The sequence below is a fragment of the Porites lutea genome, chromosome 8, assembly GCF_958299795.1.
Source record: "Porites lutea chromosome 8, jaPorLute2.1, whole genome shotgun sequence".
Classification (NCBI taxonomy): domain Eukaryota; kingdom Metazoa; phylum Cnidaria; class Anthozoa; order Scleractinia; family Poritidae; genus Porites; species Porites lutea.
Genome location: NC_133208.1, coordinates 32,411,595 through 32,434,094, shown reverse-complemented (window position 1 = coordinate 32,434,094; position 22,500 = coordinate 32,411,595). Strand labels below are relative to the sequence as shown.

Below are 22,500 nucleotides of genomic sequence, written 5' to 3'. Positions count from 1 at the left end.
TATATACTGTAAACTGATCGGGTTGGTTAACTGTTTGTTGAGACGAAAAGCCACTTTAGTTGTGATAGGAATCGCTTCAGCTAAATGTTGATGAGTTAAGGGTTGTATGGAGGCTTTTCTCGGATGGCAAGGAGGTATGAGGACATGTACTGGTAAACCATAGTGTCTTGCTAACTTTTCTGCTTCTAAATCCACACCATTTGCGCCACCAGAGATTACAGTAAAAGCCATCGTCTTATGTGTTGATGAGTAGAACCCAACTTTAGTTTTATAGAAGACCATTGACGTCATTGCCCAGACATGTTCAATTCCCATAGGACTTGATCTTTTCTGGTGCATGCATCTCGTAGTAAGAAATAGCTTTTTGAAAAATTTGGTCCATCACATCTTTGTTCAAGTCAAATAAATAACGGTTTAAAGTGTCAAAAGTAAGATTGTGATAGCTGATGCCCTGTATAATAACTTCATGTATAAACTTTTTGTATCCTTGTAGTAGCGAAGGGTCCATTTGCTGTAAAATTTCCTCGAATCTGTTGGACTGCTCAGTATTGATCTTGTGAGGTAGTTGGTCCATCAGGAAGGAAGCACTGTTGCTTGTTAGCCAATAACTTAAAAAATGCCGTGGTTTCTCTGTTCACTTGATGAAATACCTCTCGGTTCAAAGCAAACAAGTCGTAATTCAATTGATCAAAGGTCATGCTTGTGTTGGCCAATGTCTCAATCATCAAGGCTCGTATAAATTCTTGGTAGGAGGCAAATTGACGAGGCTGTACTTTTCTTAACAGCTGTTCCAATTTAGTAGACGGTGTCGTAGCCCCCATGTCTTTCGGTTAGATCTTGTACCAGCTGTTCTTGTTTTTGAACCAAAGTTTTCAGTCTAGCCGCTTCTTCTTGGAGTCTCTCAAACTTTTCCTTGAGCTGTTTAATCTGTTGCAACAACTGAGCGCAATAAGCTAGTGATTTACTAGCGATGTTGATCCACTCGAGCTCACACATAATGAATGAACTGTGTTGCCCATGCATGCTTATATGAGCTGGTCACGGTCGAATGATTCATCCAACTTAATGTATTTGCGTTGAGACTCTGTCAGCTTTTTCTTGAAAAACAGGGTGACAGTGACTGGACTATCCTGATTGAAGTCGGGAATAGTGTTATTCCATTCTGTCACAGTCACTTCTAAAATGTCCACCAAATAACTCCGCATGGAATAAAATTGAATGGGGTTACATTCAATCAGCGTTTTTTCGTTATTATAAGCGACAGACTTCATGATGGTTTTGTTTCCATCAATGCTTTTAGTTAAATTGCAAGACAAAAACAGAGGACGTAAATTGTCTGTTCCATGAGATTTAGGAAGTGTGGATGCTTTCTTGTCCCCCATACTGGTAGTCGTTGTTTCGGTTGTTGTGTGAGAAGAGGGAATGACCGGGTGATCATCATACACATCTGGTACCTGTTCTACATGTCCCTCTACTCCATACAACACTAAAAAAGTGTTGTCTTTCAAATCATCTGAGTATTTCGCTGACAGTGGAAACCCTATGTCAAACTCGATGTTTAGTTTAGCATGTCTACTTGAAGTTTTAGTGAATTGAATAGTAAGAGTGTGATAATAAATCAAATGGGTTTTGTTTTGCTCATGAGTATGTTTTTCAACCCGCAAATGATGAACTTGTAAACCTGAACCATCAGCACCAAAGTTAGAACGGTTAAACAACCACGCATCCTTTTGGTACCACTCTAATGCGACCGTATAAGTTTTGTTGCGAGTTAAGGAGGTCATATCAATCTGCAGTTTTCCAGTGTATTTTCCGTGAGATACACCATCCGCAATTTGTACCCCTCTTAACAAAGTCACACTCAGAGTCGTGGGTTTCCAATAATGGGGAGATACAGGCAGACCTACAAACTTATCGTCCAAGTCGAGTCCAAGATCCATATTCCATAATGAAAGGTTAGTCATCCAGGGTTTGAACACATTCAAATCTGTTTTTGGGGTTTCATAGGCCTGATGAATCGCTTTGTCAAAGGCTTCATTTAAATTCACAAAGCGCCAACTAAATGTGGAGCAAAGATACAGCAACCCGTCTACTACATGAATGGGTTGAGTAAAAGTAAATTTTGCATTGAGACAGGATGCAGGATCTGGTTTTACGCCAGTAGTACCATCTGGAAGTTCCATGAGTAAATTTGGTCCCACCGCAAACACATTGTTAGCTGTTTCTACCACCCATCCCATTTGTTTAGCCAAGATCAAATTAATGGCTAAATAAGGCACACTTTTTCTGTTGGTACTTTTAATATTGTAATGTCGAAGCAGCCAAGTCGTGAAATTATCTTGAGCAGAAACATCTATTCTCCAATTATCATTACTATCGGCAAATTCATACCCCGTGGGTAATTTTTTGTTTAAATCCTGTTCCATCCACCAAAAAACTTTGGACATAAAATCAAACCCGTTGGAGGCATCTTGCAAATCTGCTGTTTTAAGTTTGGACAAAAATTCTTGGGATTGACTTGATTTGAAAGCTTTGGCATATTGTTGAAATAAAATATCGGTATTACTCCCTTTGTACAGGTTGTGAATCGACCGAATACTGAAAGGTTTGGTAGGAAGTATGTCATGTTGTTTGGGCGGAGAGGAACTGACATGGGATGTGACAACATGGGGAATGGGATTGGAAACGCCAGGTAAAAACACACTTGCCAATCCCACTTTCCATTTGCCCGGTAACCATAAGCTTTGAGGCAAACGGTATTGAAATTGTGTGGGTAAATTGTCTGGAAATTCCTGTGTTTTTTGACTAGTCAGCGTCACATAAAACGAGGTGTCAATTGGCTGAGTCATGTTGTTTAATAATAAAAATGAGCTAATTACTCTCTTTTATAGTTTGCCCTAACATGTTCATGTCCCAAGGGGGTGATTCGTGTGAGTTCGCGACAGAAGTGACGTCATTGCCCAGACATGTCCAATTCCCTAAGGGATGTCAAGTAAGTATAAATCTGTGTATTTGATGTGCTTTTTCACTATGTGTTATCTGCAAGAACCGCCGTTTAACATGGAAGCTCCCAAGAAGAAATCCAGAAAAGCCAAAAATAAGACAGGAGTAGAAGTAGTTCAATCCGTTCTAAAAACGCCAGAACCTCCAATGATTGAGAATGCTGAACCTCTTACAAAAGAATGGACAGCATCCCATTACACTACAGGCGATAAATGTAGGTTGCAGAAATACCTGGACCCAGAACCTCAAATGATTGTCAATGAACAACTTCCTTCCTATGAGGAAATGCAGCAGGACTGCCAAGATCTATTCAATGGACCGAGTTCTATGGAAACACAGCCTGACCTAGATCCCGTGCATATCATGGAAGAAGGAGTCGCTGTGTTACCAGATGGTCGACAAGTGGAATGGTGGCCTATAGAAGGGGAATTCGATGTACCTAATTTAGAAGAACTGGCTTTGCAAGAGTATCTGATGGATGCAAGCAAACCTTTGCATACCAACTTTGTCCTGCCTGAAAAAGGACTTGCCAATGGTTATACATGCCCCGTGTATTTTGGCAATGTAGACAGCAAGCAGACAGTGTTGGATATCATTTGTAACAGCATTCATCCCAAAATCCATCAACAATGGGGAACCTTTGCCTGTCACTGTGGATTAGTGCCTAGACTCAAGCTCAGTCAAAAACCAAGAAATCCAAACAAAGTGTTCCTAAGCTGCCCTAAGGAGAGAGAAGCCAGGTGTAATTACTTTCAGTGGATTCACCAAGCACCTAAACCTGTGAAGGTCCCTAAAGCTTCTACACCCTCAGCTCTCAAGAAACGAATGCATGAGATGGTACAAGAAAGATTACAGAAACGACCTAAAGTAGAGGCAGGAGGATTTCAATTTCCCTAAAAACACTTTGTTCTTGGTTGTTGTAAAAAAGTTTGTTGTCGTTTAAAATTAAACATTGTGATCTTATTAAAAACGTGTGTTTATTTGTCTAACACCCTTGGGGATTCTTGCCCGATCTTGCCCAATACCCAAGGGACCTTGGGAGGATTATAAAATTGGGGCAATCTCTGGTCAAATCACAAACTCTGCAGCCATGACTTGTGAAATGAGTAGAGAAGAAGACCTTGAAATGATGAGCGTCGATTTTGGAGCTACTGAGAGTGATCCTTTCAACACACATTTTTTGCTGTCATGTTTTGAAGAAAAGAAACTCTGCCCAAGATTTTATGGAAAGAATGTAGACAAACTGAAAGTGTATGATGCCTTAAAGAAAGACATGCATGCAGAAGTAAAAACCGAATGGGGAGATTTGAAATGTCATTGCTCACGAATTCCTATTCTACGCCTTAGTAAGACAGCCAGAAACCTGAACAAAGTATTCTTAACCTGTGGAACATCCGCTTCAGCTGAGACTCGCTGCAAATATTTTCAGTGGATTCACACACCACTGTTTATCGATAAGAGACCCATCCATAAACTCAAGTATGCGACAAACCTGAGCAGAGCAGAATGGATGCAACAAGCGGAAGCGAATGTTGAAACGTGGAAACAGCGCAATGGTTGGTACAGCAAACAAGATGCCGAAACTCAAACAGAGCAGAATCAGCAACATGCATGGTTTGCTGAATCAGCCAAAACGTTTGCTGAATCAGCCAAAAAGCAAGAAGAACAAAGAAAAGAGCAAACAAAGAATCCTTGGAACAGCACCCCTCTGCCAAGCACCTTTCAGTCGTGTCCAGAGATAGCCAAGGAGCTCAAGAAACGAGAGCAATGGACGGAGGCTGTTAGTATTGCCAACCATAGGTTTAATTCTCGTGTGAAAGGATGGCATCATCTTCCTTTAGCTGATGCAAATGTAGCTGAGTATCTAGAAAAACAAAAAAGCAAAGGTCATTCTCTTTCATCTGCGGATGAAAAGTTCTTAAATGCATGCATAGCAAGCAAACATGATGAGTGGAAACCTCCTCCCGGGGCTGAAAAGTATGAAAAGAACGAAGCAGCCATCGCCAAAGCAGTGTATGAAGACTGGCCTTTTGGTTATTTGCCTGAAAAAGTGTGCAGTTTGGCTTCCTATTGTCGCAACAGAAAGCAGAAGGGATTGCCTTTAACGCCAGTTGAGGAACGTTTTTTTGCTCAATTAGTGAATGTATGTGTTCCAGAAGAAACAGACAAGCAAAAACAAGAAAAAGAAAAGAGATTTGTTCAAGAATGTGATGCAAACAATGCTCAAAGAAAGGAAGCGGGTTTGTTACCCTATTCGTACGAAACATTTAGAACATATGGAACTGGTATCTTTTGAGGTACTCTTCTGAAACAAGCAATTACTAGTTTTGTCAATGTTTAAATAAAAGTGTTGAAAAGGAATTGTTTGTGGTTGTTTTCTTGTTAGGGTTAGGGTTAGGGTTAAAATGCTAATAAGGTTAGGGTTAAACCCTAGCCCCTTGGGATTAGGGTTAGGACTAGGGTTAGGGTTAAAATGCTAATAAAGTTAGGGTTAAGCCCTAGCCCCTTGGGATTAGGGTTAGGGTTAGGGTTAGGGTTAAAATGCTAATAAGGTTAGGGTTAAACCCTAGCCCCTTGGGATTAGGGTTAGGGTTAGGGTTAAAATGCTAATAAGGTTAGGGTTAAACCCTAGCCCCTTGGGATTAGGGTTAGGGTATAAAGTGGGTGATTTGTTTTTAAAAGCAGTCCTTTCGTCATGGGAAATCTGCAGTATAGAAGTACTGTGTGGATTTGCCAACATATTTGTGCAGACTCTGCCTTCTTTCAAGACCCTTGTCCTCCTATTGCTCTGTTTAAATTTATGATGTATCATAACCAATTGTCCTGGGGACATTATGCAATTTACATCACTTGGTTACATCGACACTTTCCTTCTGAAGGAGTAACTGTGTTTCGCTATTTAAGGAAGCATTATTCAAAGAACATGTATTCATTTTCGTATTTAGCAGGACAGTATCTATCGTACCATGGAAACAAAATTATCTGCTTCTTATGTCGATCCTACAGAACCTGGATCACTGGGAGGAATTGCCAAATTTGCCAAAGCACACAAGATTCCTGTGTCCCAAGCCAAGAAGGAACTGCAACAAGTGCTGAGTTACACCCTGCATAAACCAAGGCGTCGACGTTTTAAAACGTTACCCACCCTGGTGTTTAAAATCAACGAACAATTTGTCATGGACTTGGTAGACATGCAAAAACTAGCTAAATACAACAAAGGGTACAAATATTTACTGACGGTGATTGATGTACTCTCAAAATTTGCCTGGGTAGAACCGTTAAAGAGTAAAAGCGCAACAGCGATGGTAGAAGCCTTACAAAGACTATGGGCAAGATTAGGAGATCGTTTACCTCAAAAAGTACAAACGGATTTTGGCGGTGAATTTTATAATGTTAAAGTGCAATCCTTTTTTAAAAAACAGGGTGTGAATCATTTTTCTACGCATGGAGATCCTCACGGTTCCGTAGTGGAACGTTGGAATCGAACTTTGAAAACGAACATGTTTCGCTATTTTACTGCGCATAATACGCTCAAGTATATTGATGTGTTGCCTGCTTTAGTGAAAGCATATAATCATTCCTATCATCGTAGTATTCAAGAAAAACCTGTCAATGTCAACGAGTCCAACGAAACGGAAATTTGGTATCGTTTATACGATACGAAAAAAGACAACAAAGTGAAAAAACCGCAATGTCAAGTAGGTGATAAAGTAAGACTCAATAAAAAATTTCGTCCTTTTAAAAAAGGGTATTTGCCTGGGTGGACCGAAGAAGTGTTTTTAGTGAAACAAATCTATACGACAAAACCAGTGGTAACGTATAAACTCACGGAATGGGACGGGTCTCCTATAAAAGGAACGTTTTATGAACCAGATCTGCAAAAGGTCAATGTCGCAGACGATTCATTATTTCGTATTGATCAAGTTTTAAAACGCAAAGGAAAACAAGTCTTTGTGTCTTGGAAGGGTTGGCCGAAAAAATATAACTCTTGGGTGTGGAAAAGAGATTTGCAAGTGTTATGAAGAGTTTTCGATTAACCTTGATCAGCGATCCCACGGATGAACATCCCCAAAACCAAAATAATAATTTTAAAGTGCGTTTACCGGTGCGACTCAATTTAGAAGGCAATACCTGGCAAGCCAGTTTGTGGAGTGTCTCGGTCCCTGATGTAGGACATAGTTCTGCGGTCATTCACAGTAATAGTGACACCAAGATACTCAACTATCGCTACACCTTGACCAAGCGTCATGCTGTGGCCAGTGATTGGTTTATTAACTTTGAGCCCAAAGACAAAACTGTGACTTTGAAAGATGTCATGGGTAGTTCGTATCCTGTCTATTCAGGTCATCAATTATGGCAGAATATTATGACCCATATGGAACAAACCATCATGGAAGATGTAAAGTCAACCTTCGACACTTGGAAAACAACCAAAGGTAATACAGGCACTGTTTCCCTGAAATCTACTTGGAAACCCACCTTTGAATGGAACGAAAACACCCTCGTGTTGAAAAAAGTATCCCTTGAAGATGCGTTTGCTCGTGACAGACAGCTAAAAATTCACCCCCTTTCCTCTGTAGGGATACATGTGGATTTTGCGGAAAAGTTTGGTTTATTGTTCAAAGACAAAAACAACCAATACCAATTAGGACCCAATTTAGACTTTGTCTTACCCACAACCACTTATACGACATACACTCCACCCGTCAAAAGCAATGATAAGTATCAATGGCTAGGAGAGCATTTTGTGAGCATTAGTCCATCAGATTTATTAGGGGGAAACTCGTTATTCAAAGTCAAACAAGAGAATGGTCAATCGTATCTATATCTCACGCGTACTGTGGATTGGCATTTTCAAAATCTGAATGTCCTGTTTAATACGCATGTGGGAACCGTAAAACAAACGGTCATGATTTATTGCGATGCTGTAGAATCCACCATTGTAGGATCACAACGACATTCGCTGTTAAGAAAAGTGGAATTAGAAAGAAAAGGAGAAGGGAGAGCGACCATAGAACCTTACCATCGTGAATGGATTCGAGTTCGAAATCAACACATGGAAAGCATTGAAGTGTCGTTGGCTACACCAGATGGGTCCTTGTTGGTCTTATCCCCAGGCAAAACCATCATTACCATTGGTTTTCAACAAGTATAAAAGAGACCCTGTATTATGGAAACATCACAACTACAGCAAACAACATGTTAGGAGGATCACTGACGCGTTATCATACCCCCACTATGTACGGGAGTGGTTTTATGCAAGAATTGGTAAAATTAGCGGGGCCGAGTGTAGTTCGCTCGATTGGACACGGATTACATGCTTATGAAAAAGGGGCGTCAGCCTCCGAAGCCTTAAAAGGTTCAGGAGACGTTTTAAAAAGAGGACTCAAACGTAAAATACCCGCGGCTATTGGTCTGGCTGTGAAAAGCAAAGCCAAACAAACCTATAAAAAGAAACGACAACGTGTTAAAGACATTTTAGGTGTGTAAAACATGCGGCGAGGACAAAAATCACAATCTCACATAAGACATCAACGATCAGTGGGTCGTTACCATTCTCCCTATCAACGCGGAGGCACTATTTTTAGACAACCTACCAACCCATGGGGATCCACTACCTATAAACCATTAGATCCAACGATTCTTCGTTCTTTAAGAAAACAAAAAGGAGGGAAAGTGCATCCAGTCATCTACCCTTGGAAAAACAAAGGACGGAAACGTATAAATAGACGACGCAGACGACGTTAAGCTATCAGTCCGTCAACATGTCGCTGAATCTGTTTGACATTCCCAACATTGACTATAGGTATGAAGCCAAACGGTGGATTCCTTTCAAACCAGCTAATACTGGAACACGTCCTATTCTTTTTACTGTACCGGCAGGGGATGATTATTATGATTTGAATGAAACCAAGCTAGAAATCAAAGTGCGTATGAACACCACAGGGACAGGAGGACTTTCCAATGATGAAACAGGGGCTTCGGATGGTAATGATACCAAATATGTCTATTGCGTCAACAATTTTGGTCATTCTCTCTTTAATCAAATGAATGTGTCTTTCAATGGAGTGTTGATGACAGAACAAAGCAATGCCTATCACCAGAAAGCTTACCTAGAAACCCTACAGAATTTTAATCGCCAAGAAGGAGAAACGACCTTGGCAGCTCAAGGATGGGTGAATGAACTCAATGTCCTTGAAGAATTAACCCCTACCAATGCAGGCACTAATGATAAACCCAACCCCAACGACTGGAGTGGAAAAACAGGCTTGAAAGCACTCACCAGTCGCTTACTCGGCAAAGCGTATCATACCTTTATCATCAAACCCCACATCGCGGTGTTCAAAACAGGCAAATGTTTGGTTCCTAACGTGCAGATTGATTTGGAATTGTATTTGAATGACAGCAACATGTTTCTGTTTGGTACCCCAGACACGACTACGACTGTCAACAAAAAGATTCCAACACTGGGGGACAATGATTTGTTTGTCACTCTGTGGATGAAAAAAGTCACTCTCAATGCCTCTGTGTATTCCAGGCTACAAAAAGAAAGAAGTTTGAGTAAAACCAAAAAAGTCCGCTACCCTGTAGTTCGAAGTGAAATCCGAACGTATTCGTTCGATGGAAACAGCACTCGTTGGTCTCAGGACAATGTCTTCTTGAACAAGGTTCCTGTCAAAGTCATTATCGGACTCATGAATTCCACGAATTACAATGGAAGTCTGAAGTATTACCCTTATGCCTATGAAAAGTTTGGTGTCACCAGAGTTCGACAACGAATTGACGGCGAAGAATACCCGTATAGAGCCTTGGAACTAACAGGCAATTCCAAAGCAGAAGATTTAGTAGGTTATGATCGCTTCCTCACAGCGTCAGGCGCTTACAAGTACCACAGGGTGCCCATGCTGCTCCCAAGCGACTGGGGACAAGGCAACAATTGTACCTTGTTCATGTTTAACAATGCTCCTGGGGATGCGGATGATCCTAGCTATAGAAATCCTAAACTCACGGGGAATGTCAGTTATGAAATTGACTTCAGAGCCAATGTAGGTCACAACGTGACCGTGGTCATTTGGAGTGAGTACGAAAATGTCTATGAAATAGACCAGTGGGGAGGCATTCTTTATTCCATCAACAGCTAGGATGGAGTTCGTACCTCTCAGTGATACAGTCCTCAAATACTTAGCAGAAGACGATCGCGAATTACGACCCTATTTTCGTGGCGTGTTTCCAGCAGATCAATTACCTCCCGTGTCTAAGAAACGAGTGAATGCTTACATTGTTAACACAGATCCAGCTAGTCAACCGGGTGAACATTGGTTAGCCCTTTGGACCGAAGGAACTACATGTGAAGTCTTTGACAGTTATGGGTTACCTCTTTCTACCTACAAAAATCCTACCTTACAAGCTTGGTTGAGCCAGTGGAAAGAAATCATTAGCAGTGATCAGACTTTACAAGCCATGGATAGTTTTACGTGTGGGCATTATGCCCTTTTCTTTTTAAAAGCAAAAGCCAGACATGCCTCTTTTCAAGATTTTTTAGCTCAGTGGCATTCCAATAATTTAGTGTTAAATGATAGGCGAGTCGCAGACCAACTGCAGCGTCTCATTAAAACAGAGCTGACAGAGTATGAGCAATGTAATGTAAACCGTTCTTCTTTTTTCATTCATTAATAAAATTGTGTGTGTGTTACTTCTGACTGTGTCATTTCTATCATGATACTACGGGGTGATGTTCAAAAAGTGCTTAATGCACTGTTAGAAAAAGAATGGTCTTATTGGAAAGATCACAAACAAGAATGGATCAGACTCTGTCTTGATCCCGCGGAACTGTGGGATGGGTATCATTGGCAATTTGTGCGATGTTTAGCGCAAGCTCAGTTGTGGGAGGACTTAAAAAATCATATAAAAGGAATAGGTGAAACACATTTGAAAGATCAGATACTAATCCTCATTCAGTTGAACTCACCGCGGTTGTATCAACAACTATGGCCCGAAAGCGAAAACGTCGAGTCATAAAACGAAAAATTCAAAAAGGGGGTGCGAGATTTAGGCGAAAACCACGTCTTGTGGATAAAATTGCCGAAGGGGTAGCCATGGGGTTGTCTGGTCCTTCTCCTAGTTTTATCAAATTAGGGGCCTTTTTAGGGAAACAAGCTCTGAAAGGTATAAAAGATAACGTACAACATTACAGACGGCGAAAATGATTCGACAGCCCTCTAGCGTGATTGTAGCGGGACCCTCAGGTAGTGGGAAAAGCGAATTAGTGGAAAAATTACTCTAAGAAAAAACATTGTTTGACCCTCCTCCGAAAAAAGTGGTATATTGTTATGATCGATGGCAACCCCGATTTGATCGCATGAAAAAACACGTTAATTTTTACAAAGGACTCCCTCCCGAAGGGGCTCTTGTTAAATGGTTTAAACCTGAACATCATGGCATACTCATTTTGGATGATTTAATGGAAGAATCGGGGAGTGATAAACGCGTCTTGGATTTATTTACGAAAGATTCTCACCATCGAGGCATTACCGCTCTTTATATTACACAAGATCTCTTTCCCCCGGGCAAGTTTGCGAAAACTATTAACCGCAATGCACACTATGTGATTTGTTTTAAATCACCCAGGGATAAGACAGGCATTCGACATTTACTGCTTCAAGTGTACCCTGAAAAATGGCGTCAAGTACTCAAATTGTTTTTAAAGCTAACAGCCCGTCCTTTTGGTTATTTTATGTTGGATTTACATCCTGCCTCGGATGACTGTTTTCGCATTTGGAGTCATTTAACAAAAGCAGAGGGAACAACACGCGTTCATACCTTTGACGAAGATATAAATAGCCGTTCTATCTCAAACCAACGCATTCGTCATCATGAAACAAAAAGGAAAAAGAAGAAAAGGTAGACCTGGTGTAGGAAGACAGAGAGGAGGTATTGCTCCTCTGTTAGCAGCAGCTATTCCAGCCTTAGTGAGTGGTGGAAAAGCCGTTGCTTTAGGTGGTTTAGGCGCGGCGGCTAATTATGGCACTCGGAAAGCGTTACGAGCTTTAGAGAAAAAGTAGTATAAAAGGAGGCGTAAACGAATGAAAAAATAAACATCATGACGGGGCGAATGACAAGACAGAGTCATTTCTTAAGAGATGTCTTAAAAGAAGCAAATCAAAATAATCGTCAGCAAAAATTACGTTATGCGAATGCGGATCAAATTAATGCAGTGAGTGAACTGGTGATGAACACGTTGCGCGGGGCTGTACGACCTGGTAGAAAGACGGTCAGTCGTTTAAAACCCTATCGTCAATCTCTCCGAGTCATTGCGAATCCTCGTCAGAGTATAAAAAGGCGCAAACATCTGATGACTACACAAATAGGAGCCGGTGCGTGGAAAGAATTAAATCGCTGCTATCACTGCGCTAAAAAACATTATCGTTATTAAGTCATGAAACGTAAAGTGTTACAACGACTCCTATGCATATTAGATTATGTGCTTCTCATTGCACAAATGATCAAAGAGTTTCAACAAAAACTCAAAGGGAGATGCAGACCCAAACAGATATAAGCGCATGGCTTGACTAGGATGTTCATTTGCCATCATGGACGGTATTTCATCCACACCGATTGAAAACTCTGTGAAATTTTTACGTTTGCGGCATAAATACAAATCTAATCTTTTAGACGATAGCCGCTTAACCAAAGCTGCTGGTTTAGCCGCTCAAAAAGAACTTTTGCTGGAGAGTCCTGCGCCAGATACTTGGAAAGAACCCCGTTTGAAATCCGTGAACCGAGAATTACAACAATGGGTTAAGAAAATTCGTCAGCCAGGAGGAACGCGCGGGATAGGGCAGGATGTTTCCGATAGCGATGATGAGGAGGGAAATTTAGCGGTTGGTCCATTACAGCAATTTATGGGGAACATTTCAAAAATCAGTAAAGCTATAAAAAGGAAAGCAGAACCGGTGACCCCTCATTCAGTGTTACAAACACCTGTAGTTAAACAAACTCCCTCCACCAGTAAAAAACCCAAGTTGACCTTTAAGACCGAATCCAAAGCAAAGCGGTTGTTACCCAAGACCCCTAAAAAGACTCCTTCATCTGGTTACAAGACCCCTAAAAAGAAAAAGACTCCTTCCCCTCCTTCCAGTGTTTTTAGTACAGCGGAAGAAGAAGAAGGCTTTGCTGCTAAATCCCCTTGGAAAAAAGCTCGGGAGAGTATTGAAAAAAAATTTAACGAGGCATCAAAAAGGGCTACAGAAAGAGCCTTAAAGAAACTCGCAACTGCTCCAGGCTGGAAACCGTTTGGGACACCAGTAAAAAGACGATTAGATGGCAAGGATTGGTAAAAGGAAGGCTCGCAGAAAAAGACCGCAAAAGGGAAAAAAGCGCGGTCAGCGTGGGGCTGCGTTGGATATTCAAAAATTAATTGAAAAAACAGGCAAAGAGTTTCATTGGCCTAGAGCAAATTACCTTGGTCCAGGGACCCGCCTTCAACAAAGACTGAAGAGGGGTGACCGAGGCATCAATAGATTAGACGAATTAGCGAAAATCCATGACATCGATTATTCCAAAGCGAAAAGTTTAAAGGACAAGTGGAAAGCGGACGATAAAATGATACGCGCTATTACAAACCTCCCAGGGAAGAAAACCAAACAAGAACAGATCGTCAAAGCCATTATGCAGACAAAACGCAAACTTAAGCTGTAATTCTGTTTGTTTTTTTATTCACTTAATAAAAATTTGTTGTTACAATTGAATTGTGTCTTATTCTTTCTTAAAATGCAGTCGAATCACGCACTGACTATCCGATTGAAATTGAACTAGTGTCCCATTTAATTCTTTGAGCGTGATTTCAACCTCTTCCCAATGATTGTCTTGTACCTCGTAAAAGTTTTCTCGGGTGGGTGAAAACGCATAGCGTTGTCTTCCTTCAGGCGCATAATAGACTTGGCCTAAGGATTGCGTGACGGTCACGCTGTTAGCGGTCACTTTGGCTGAGACTTCCAGGGGTCTGGGGTAGAGGTTTAAGGCATCTTCAAAACTTTGATTGAGGTTAATAAAACGCCAATCGGAGAGAGTACTTAAATGAAGCCAATTGCCAAGTATTTGGGTGGGTTTTCCCGTCTCCAAGGAACTGGCTCCTTTAGTGTGATTGGGGTAGCTATGTACCAAATTTGGTCCCATGCTATCGGCTTGATTAGACTTGGTATTTATCCAATGTAATGTTTCCGCCAACGGTTTGTAGACATAAATTGAATTGTCCGTATGGCTATGAGTTAAGACGAGTTCCGGTTGCACACCGTCTTTATTCCACGCTAATGTATGCCAACGGGCTGAACTAAACTTAAAACCATCATCCAAACTAGCGTGCGCTGTTTCTTCTATTCTATGTTTCACTGTATTAAAAAAATCCACCCCTTCATGACAGGCGCCTGCTTTTTCCCATTCACGTAAATCACTTGCACTGATATAGCCTTTTTGCGACACACCGGATTGATTTGCTTTTTCAGTCTCAGCCCATAATTCCATTAAATTCACATCGGCACTCTGCAAGTCTTTAAATAGAGACATTTTAGGCAAAATTGCCGAAGCAATTGAGACTTTCCATCCTTCCCCGTGTAATCTTAACCCAGGTTTGACTTTAAACTGATTTGCCACATTACTCACGTATGTTTGGGTGACATCGCTTACGAGGGTTAAGTAAATGTTCGACATGTTTACGAAAAGTAACTTGACCAACCCTGTTCCCTCTATTTATACAAACAGAGACCACACCAATCAATTGTGTCGCGAACTTAGTTTATTAAGCCGTTTTTACCTCCCTTCGATAAAACGTTACAAATCCTAATTTAATTTCAAAAACAAAGTATGCAAGGGGTTCGCGCTTCCAAGCTACTGTACCCCTATAAAAACTACATACAAAAGCTAAAGCGGGTTGGCGCTACCAAGCAAACCGTACCCGCACTAATTTTACAAATCCATTAAAAGTTCCACATCCGCACCGAACCAATTGTAGCCATACGGGGTCGAAGAACGTGTAGCAGGGTCAATGATGCGTTTATCAAACACCAGCTGATAATGTTTTTTACGTTCCGTGAGTTTGATTTTCTTGGTGACCTGATTGCGTTCAAAAAAATCAGGAATCGTGATCGCCATTCGACGCGCTTTTTCCAACGGTTCGTCTAACTCTTTTAAAATGTTTTCTTTCATCGTGTAGTAATTTAAGGTTTGTTTTGTCTCATAATTGAGAGAAAACCCACGTACTTTACATTCGACTTTACCTTTCTTGGTCAGGTAACCATAGTTTTTCGCCCCGCCACTGCAAAATTCCACGATCACGTCTCCGTCAATCTCGTCTGTGAATTCCCCCAAAAACGAACCCAGCGGTAGCTTGTCTTGACCCTGCTTGGTTTTATAAATGACCGAGTCTGTATCGTAATACAAGACTCGGTCACCTAAAAAATCAAGGGCATCGTAAAGCTTGAGGCGAGCCAGCGAAGTCGTGAAGGCCGCGATGAACACGTTTTGCTTGAACGAACGCTGGTATTCGTCTTCCGCTTTGGTCACCACCAACTCCATGACATCTTCAGAGCAGATACGTACACTGTGAATCTCATTCACCGGGTCTTCAAGCAGCTGGAACAGATGCGAGGGTTGGGTGATGCAGTGCGTCACAGGCTTGTTCTGTCGCTCACCAAATTTCCCCCATAAGCTGAAAAAGAAAAAAGTAATGTTATTGATTTCTCAGTATGGTCCGCAGATTATAATTTTTCGATCGTGCATTCGCGTTTGCAAGGGAGTAATCATTTCACGAATTAAAATTTGCAGTAAAACACTGCAATGTAAGTTTAAAATCTGCACACTTTTTCAACATATTTCCCATACAAAACACTGTAATTTTTGATTTGTAGTGTGCACTTGTGTTTGCACAGTAGTAAACATGTCGCGAACTCAAATTTGCAGTAAAACACTGCAACTAATTTTTCTTAAGTGTAGACTTTGACTGCAACTTAAACAATTTAATATAACTAGTTACCTGTTCAAAAGTAATTTCGCAATGCTTCTTCGGCCCGGATTCACAGCAATCTTTTCAGGATCCAGCTTAATCCCCTCGTGTTCTTCATATTGCTTTACGTACTCTGCTTTCTGCTCTGGGGTTTCCACACCTGCAGGCCATCCGGCGCTCTCCTGTTTAAGTTTCAACCAGGTATTCACGTAGCCAGCGAAAAGGCCTTCACGTCTATTTTCTTCGGGGAAGTGCCAGACTTCATGTATTTTTAGGATTTGGTACCCCTTCTCCACCGCTTTTTGTAGTTCCGGAGTACACCAGGTCCCTTTCAGCATGCGCTGTTCGCGTGTGTGACCACACATATTGCTTCGTTCTAGCAGGGGGTTGTCCAACTCTTCTGCAACACAGGACCTGCAAAGAGGAAAAGTAAGTTTTCCCCCTGCCCTGACAGGCAGAACGGGGTGATACAAACGTTCAGGAGCCAGGATATCCACTTGCGCGAGACCAAAATAATCGTTAATGTTCTGGTTTTCTGGACGATAGATAATCTGCGGGAATCCCACTGGATAAGTTCCATATTTGTTAATACTTGGATACAATGACGTGTAATCCACATAACTAATCTCCTCGTCTTCTGCTGTTTTAGCGTACAGGGTCGCAGCGCCCGTTCGACCCCCAAAGAACGCGTCTCGCGGCTCAAGCGGCGGGACAAATTCGAAGTTTTCCAGGAATTCGGCTAGCTCTGGGTCGGTTTCTTTCTGTTTGGCAAAGTCGCACCCCCACATTTCAATCACGGTGTACCCTGCGTCACGGAGGATGGCCGTTTTCTTCAGAGTTGCCTCATAGACTTCACTCACGGTTCGATCGGGATGGCAGAAGCGCTTTATGTTTCTTTGCTTTGGATAACATTTACGGCAACCGTGAAAAATGCAACCCTGATACTCGTAGACAGTATTGCTGGCTGCGTGATAGCCATCCACGTTGTAAGATTGGGCTGGGGTGATCACTTTTGCTTCTCCATTCAATGAATTTCGTACATGCTGCAAAATAAAAAAAATATACATTTGTCATTGTTTCCTTGACGGTCCGCAAATTATAATTTTTGATTTCGGTCGTGCATTTGCCATTGCACAGTATAAAACATTTCGCCAACTGAAATATGTTGAAAAACACCGCAATGTAAGTTTGAAAAAACCAGACTTTTTATACATATTTCCCATACATTTCCTTCTAATTTTTGATTTGTAATGTGCATTCACGTTTGCACAGTCGTAAACATGTCACGAATTAAAATTTGCAGTAAAACACTGCAAGTTTAATTTAAGTTGTGTAGACTTTGACTGCAACTTAAATTTCTAAAATTCTTAATAGTTACCTGAATACCACCGCCAATCTTGACATTTTCAAATTCTAACCACTGCAGGGCTTCCACACTCTGATTCTGCTGGTTGTGGCGCCATCCGCCGAGAGGCTCCAAGGCAATCGTGTACGGCTCCAAAAACTTGGTCTGGAAAACTTTAAACGCCGTACTTGCAATGGTGACGCATTCCACAGTAGGGTCTATGCCTGTCAACTCTACCATTTCGCTGGCAAATGTTTCCATCGATTCCGTTAGCACTTGGACATCGCTTTTTAGGTACGCAGATAGTTCTTTTTGGCAATCAAAGATGGCGCCGCTGTTAACTTTTTCTTTGTGCCAAGTTAAAAATTCCTTTCTCCGTTTTTCGTTCATTCGTTCGGGATGGTATTCTTCTGCTTTTGGGTAGGGTCCAGTGTAATAAATCTTGTCTTCAGAAATGTAAGAATAAGGGAAGAAACCCTTATGCGCTTCCTTCAAATTAAATGTAGCCGGCAAGCGTTCCAAAGGCATGTTAAAAAAATTAAGAGAATCCCGACAAATCATATTACCACACTGAAACGACAAAAATTTCGCCCCCATACTCAAGACCTTTTCGACTTTGTAACCCTTATCATACAACAACTGCAAAATAAAAGACGAATCAAACCCTCGCATGTTGTGAGCAAACACAAACACTTTCCGTTCTTTCATGTCCGCGGTAACCGTTTTCGCCATCACATCCTCCAACATATCCGATGCCTTGCCTGCTTCGCGGTAGCTACCTTCCACATTGACATATTGCCAGCCCACACGCACATCCTCAAAATCCTTATTTTCATCTAAACCACATTCAAAGTCAATACAACACACCAGCAGGGGCGGTTCCTCGTCCTCTTCTTCCTGACTTTCTGCTTCGGCTTCAACCAGATCTTCCAGAATCGCACGGTCTTCCTCGCTAAAATCGGCTGCTTGGTCCAGAAAATTGCTGTATTCCATTCCAAGCGGTTGAATGTAACACTGATGCTTTGGTAAAACTTTCTCTCGGCAGTTGGGACAACGGTATTCTCCGCACACATGCCTCTTTTTCTTGGAATACTTGTACACTTTACAGCACTCAGGACACTTTTTGAATTTTTGACACAGACTCACTTTTTTCTTTCCTTTAGATTCTTTGTGAGCGGTAAAACAGTTTTGTCCGTAAAAGGTCTGACCACAATCATTGCAGTAGACATGGGCAGGCTTTCTTTCTTGAAAATCAGAACATTCGCCGTTATTTCTTCGACACTTGTTACAGTTTTGATGAGAACAATTATGGTGTTCTGCATTTTCTTGATCGTAACCTTTGTTACATTGGTGACAGTAATAACTGTTGTTTAAGAGGGCTGGCACACTTCGTAAACCGTGAAAATGCTGTTCCACTTTTAGCAGGCACAGTTTTTTAGGCGCAGAATCAAACGACTCGTCACAATACCATAGCGCCCCACAGACTCCTTCATAAATTTTAATCTGGTACCCTTGAGGACCAATATGTTCTTGCATTCGCTGAATTTCAGGCAACCCGCACATTCCCTCAGGAACCCCGCTTTCTTGATGCAGTTTGTAGGCAAGATGTCCCTGCAGTCCTTTTCCTTCAGAAATATTTTTATAGTGCGGGTCTTGATCGACAAAGGCTTTGGTGCAAACCAAGGCACGGGCGAAACACAGTTCATCTTTGTTCTTAATCGTGATCACAGATCTCTTTTTTAGTAACTGCTCAAACGACTTGTTGCCAGGCTTGTTTTTTGCTGGTCTTCCGCCACGTTGCTGCGTCTTAAAAAAAGACAGTTCGGCGTAAAAATCACCGCTCGCGGCATCAAAACTTTCCGCCGAGTTAAGTTGTTTAGCCAGTCTTTCTAGCCATTGCCGAGTCAGTGGCGATCCCTGAATCCACTCACTCAGTGGAACTCTCGGACAGCTGGTCCATGTGTGGGTCCCTGTACTGTGGTGAATAGCCATAGACATCGAATAATCCTGAGGATTGACAATACCATTGCGAGGATCGCGGATAAAATTAATCAAACCTTGATGGAATGCTTCCGCTACCGCTTCACCTTGGTATTCCCCATTCGGTGGACGTAACTGTTCCAGAGAAAATCGGACTTGCATTTGAATGGCTACACCACGGTGAAAAGAACGCGGAGCTCTCACTCGCTCCATGTTCACAGAAAACAAGGGATTCCCTCCTTGTTGTTCTGCTCGGCGCGCTGCGATGAGCAGATCGCTGTCATCCTCCGAGTCCATTAATTCTTCCCCTTGACTAGTCGTCCAGTCAGGTATTTCCTCCAACAAGGAATCGAGCCCATCGTTCATAAGCGCGCGAATGTATGGATCCATGATACGAAAAACACCGTTTTGCAAAAAGCTCTGCTTAGTAAGACAGTAAAAACTGAATGACGCTTTCAGAGACGCGAATGAGTTAAATGAACTGCGGAGTATGTGTTTTGAATGTCATTAACTTATCCTAAACAAAAGGTTGTCCAAGATTGCCTAATGACCTATTTTCCCTTAGTCAGCTATACTCTTTGTTCTTTTTCTAATTACTTTTCCAACTGAATCCCTCAAGACTAAGTCTTTGTTCGTTTTTCTAATTCATTTTTGGCTGAGTCAGCTTTACTCTTTGTTCGTTTTTCTAAGAAATTTTGGCTAATTCAGCTTTACTCTTTGTTCGTTTTCTAAGAAATTTTTGGTTGATTCAGCTTTAATCTTTTCTTTTTCTTGAGTGTTCATTAAGTTCTAAGAAAACCCCTCCCTGCCTGAGCGTTGACAGATCTCAGTTCATTTCTTTTTCCCAAAGACACAAGTAAATTACACGCAAACTTAACTTTATTTACATTTTTACCTTCCTTCGGTAAAACGGTACAATCACTTTCTTAGTCAATGCAATGAGAGGAACGTGGTTTAACCGCTAGTCGGTTAAAGTCCTTTTCAAAGCACTTTTTTCTTATTTACAAACTGGAACATATCAGATCCCTAATGAATCTGGTCCATTATAAAAAATTGACATGGTAATCTCGAAAGAACCAGGGAAATTCTAACTTTAAGTATGCGTAGGTTCGCTCAAAACGTTCAATCATTGTTTCAATAGCAGGAAAAAAAGGATTGTCCACAAGCTTTACATCATCGATCGTTACATTTAAAATTGTAATACGAAAATCAGTGGTCTGCCTATTGATTTCGATCCACTCTGTAAAAGGATTTAGCGGCGAAAAACGGATATCTTGCATCACTTTTCTAAAAAAGACCCAAAGATTGGATTACTCTGTGTTCAAGTGCCTGACGTCTTCTTAAAATTCCTGTACCCCTGTATAGCTTAAAGATTTTTCGCCGTTCATGTTCAAAATTAACTCGTTCGTATCGGTCATATTTCATTTGACCGGTTACCGTCAAACAATCAACTCCAATTCTGAGACACTGTGAACAGACTCCATCATGAAACGAAAGCCATTGGGTCGATCTACAAAAATGACGCTTCTTGATTTGTCGCAAACATTTGCTAAAGAGAAACAAAACCGTACATAAATTCTAAGCGTCTACGAATTGGCGTATAGTAAAAACGGCGAATTAAACGAGCCTCTTCATTTTTATCAACAAATTTCTTTTGCCTTTGCAAACGTAAACCGTCTAATGTTAACTGCGTTGTCCTAATTCTTTTACATTGGGAACACATAGGAATCTTTGCATTCACGGGAATCCATTCTGTTTTATGACAATACATGGCCCATCTTCGCTGTTTCAACTGATTCAAACAATTTCTAAAATAAAACATCAACAAGCGCGTTTAAAAACACGTTTTTACAGTTCAATCATACAACATTTGGTCTTCACACTTAACCATATGCAATCTTTTATCCAAAACAGGGATTTCAGAATAGGCCTAAAACGGAACATGAACTAAAGTAAATTGTCGATTTGTTTCCACAATCGATTTAAAAACACAACATTGCTCGGGTAAATTTTTGAGTTTGAAAACCAGGCTTCGATAAAACACAAATCTGCGTAGACAAACCTGAAATTGACGCGGTGTTGTTGTCTATAATTATTTCTGTCTTCAATGTACTGCCGGGCTTGAAGTTCTTTGGCAATCGGATGACAAGGGACCAAAAACGTCTCAGCCATTAAACCCTTGTTAGGGACAGCTTCCAAGGCAAGTTCATACAAAGTCTTCATCTTTGAGCAATTGGATATCTTGACACTGGGATGAGCAGAGCAAAATGACTTTTCCAAATTCACTCTACCTTTATGCTGTTCGTGGGAGATTCACGCTGATTGGTGCGAGGACAATTAAAGTGGAGCGGTAAAAAACCATTTAATTTTTCGCCGTTCTTTTAAGTTTTTGAACCTTCGCGGCAAAAAGTTCGCTATTCTTTTTAGTTGAACGGCGGGCGGCAAAAACAATAACCCTTTTCGCTCTTTTTCAAGTTTGAGTCTTTTGTGTTGCAATCTGTTTTAAGATGAACCAGAAAAAATTTTATTTTCAACGATGGCTTCGCCTTTTGAAACCGAGGGAACGTTCCTAACCCAAAAACAAGCAGACCATATTAACGAAAGACATGTTTCAAAGAACGAACATTTGAGAGCGTCGAAGTTTGAGTCACAAATTGATTTAGTCGATTTGTTAAAGACTGTCTCCGAACTCACCTGGGAACATCACGAAGACGTGTCCGTCATACACGAGGGCTGGAACGAATATCATGGACGCTTTTATTTGTTCGTGTTTAAACTAAACCGGCAAATTGGTGCAGACCCGGATGGCTTTCCTGCCAAACACATCGCTGTGTATTATTCTGAGAAAGTACCAGGCGAGAAATGGCAAATAATCTCAGCCTACCCTTTTAACTTCGCCTACCATAGTAAATTTCTGAGTAGGAAGAACAGATCCTACTAATTCGTCTTTTGACGAACCCACAAACGGTTCCTTTAGGAACCACCAAATGATTTAAAGTCAATGACCAATAATGAGAAAGACTAGTTTATTTTTTCTTTTTCTTTCGTCGGGAACGGGCTTAGCGCAGTGCGTTAAGCGTTAGTACCGACGACAGGTAAATTTTCATTACGTTAAAGCTTACGCGTTCGATTCTCTCTCTTTCAGGTCTTCTTTTTTTCTTTTTAACACATAGCT

The 22,500-nt window shown here is 41.2% G+C and overlaps 2 protein-coding genes across 2 annotated transcripts in view; both read right to left on the bottom strand.

The window, feature by feature from the left end:
* LOC140946453 (ADAM 17-like protease) overlaps positions 1–22,500 on the bottom strand; it is a 51,053-nt gene that overhangs the window by 8,640 nt on the left and 19,913 nt on the right. The window lies entirely within an intron of this gene.
* Positions 14,676–19,715, bottom strand: LOC140946685 (uncharacterized). The gene is made up of 3 exons (XM_073395794.1): positions 17,379–19,715; positions 16,031–17,043; positions 14,676–15,706 (listed from the first exon to the last, which is right to left on the bottom strand). The coding sequence occupies exons 1-3, from the start codon at positions 19,713–19,715 to the stop codon at positions 14,965–14,967; spliced, it is 4,092 nt and encodes a 1,363-aa protein (XP_073251895.1). The 3' UTR covers positions 14,676–14,964.

Bases quoted from the DNA above. Each gene is read 5' to 3' on its own strand.
- LOC140946685 (XM_073395794.1), bottom strand. From the start codon at position 19,715: ATGGATCCATACATTCGCGCGCTTATGAACGATGGGCTCGATTCCTTG. The intron at 17,044-17,378 runs GTAACTATTAAG...TTTATTTTGCAG, and splicing joins AGATTGGCGGTGGTATTCAG to CATGTACGAAATTCATTGAA. The intron at 15,707-16,030 runs GTAACTAGTTAT...TTTCTTTTTCAG, and splicing joins GCGAAATTACTTTTGAACAG to CTTATGGGGGAAATTTGGTG.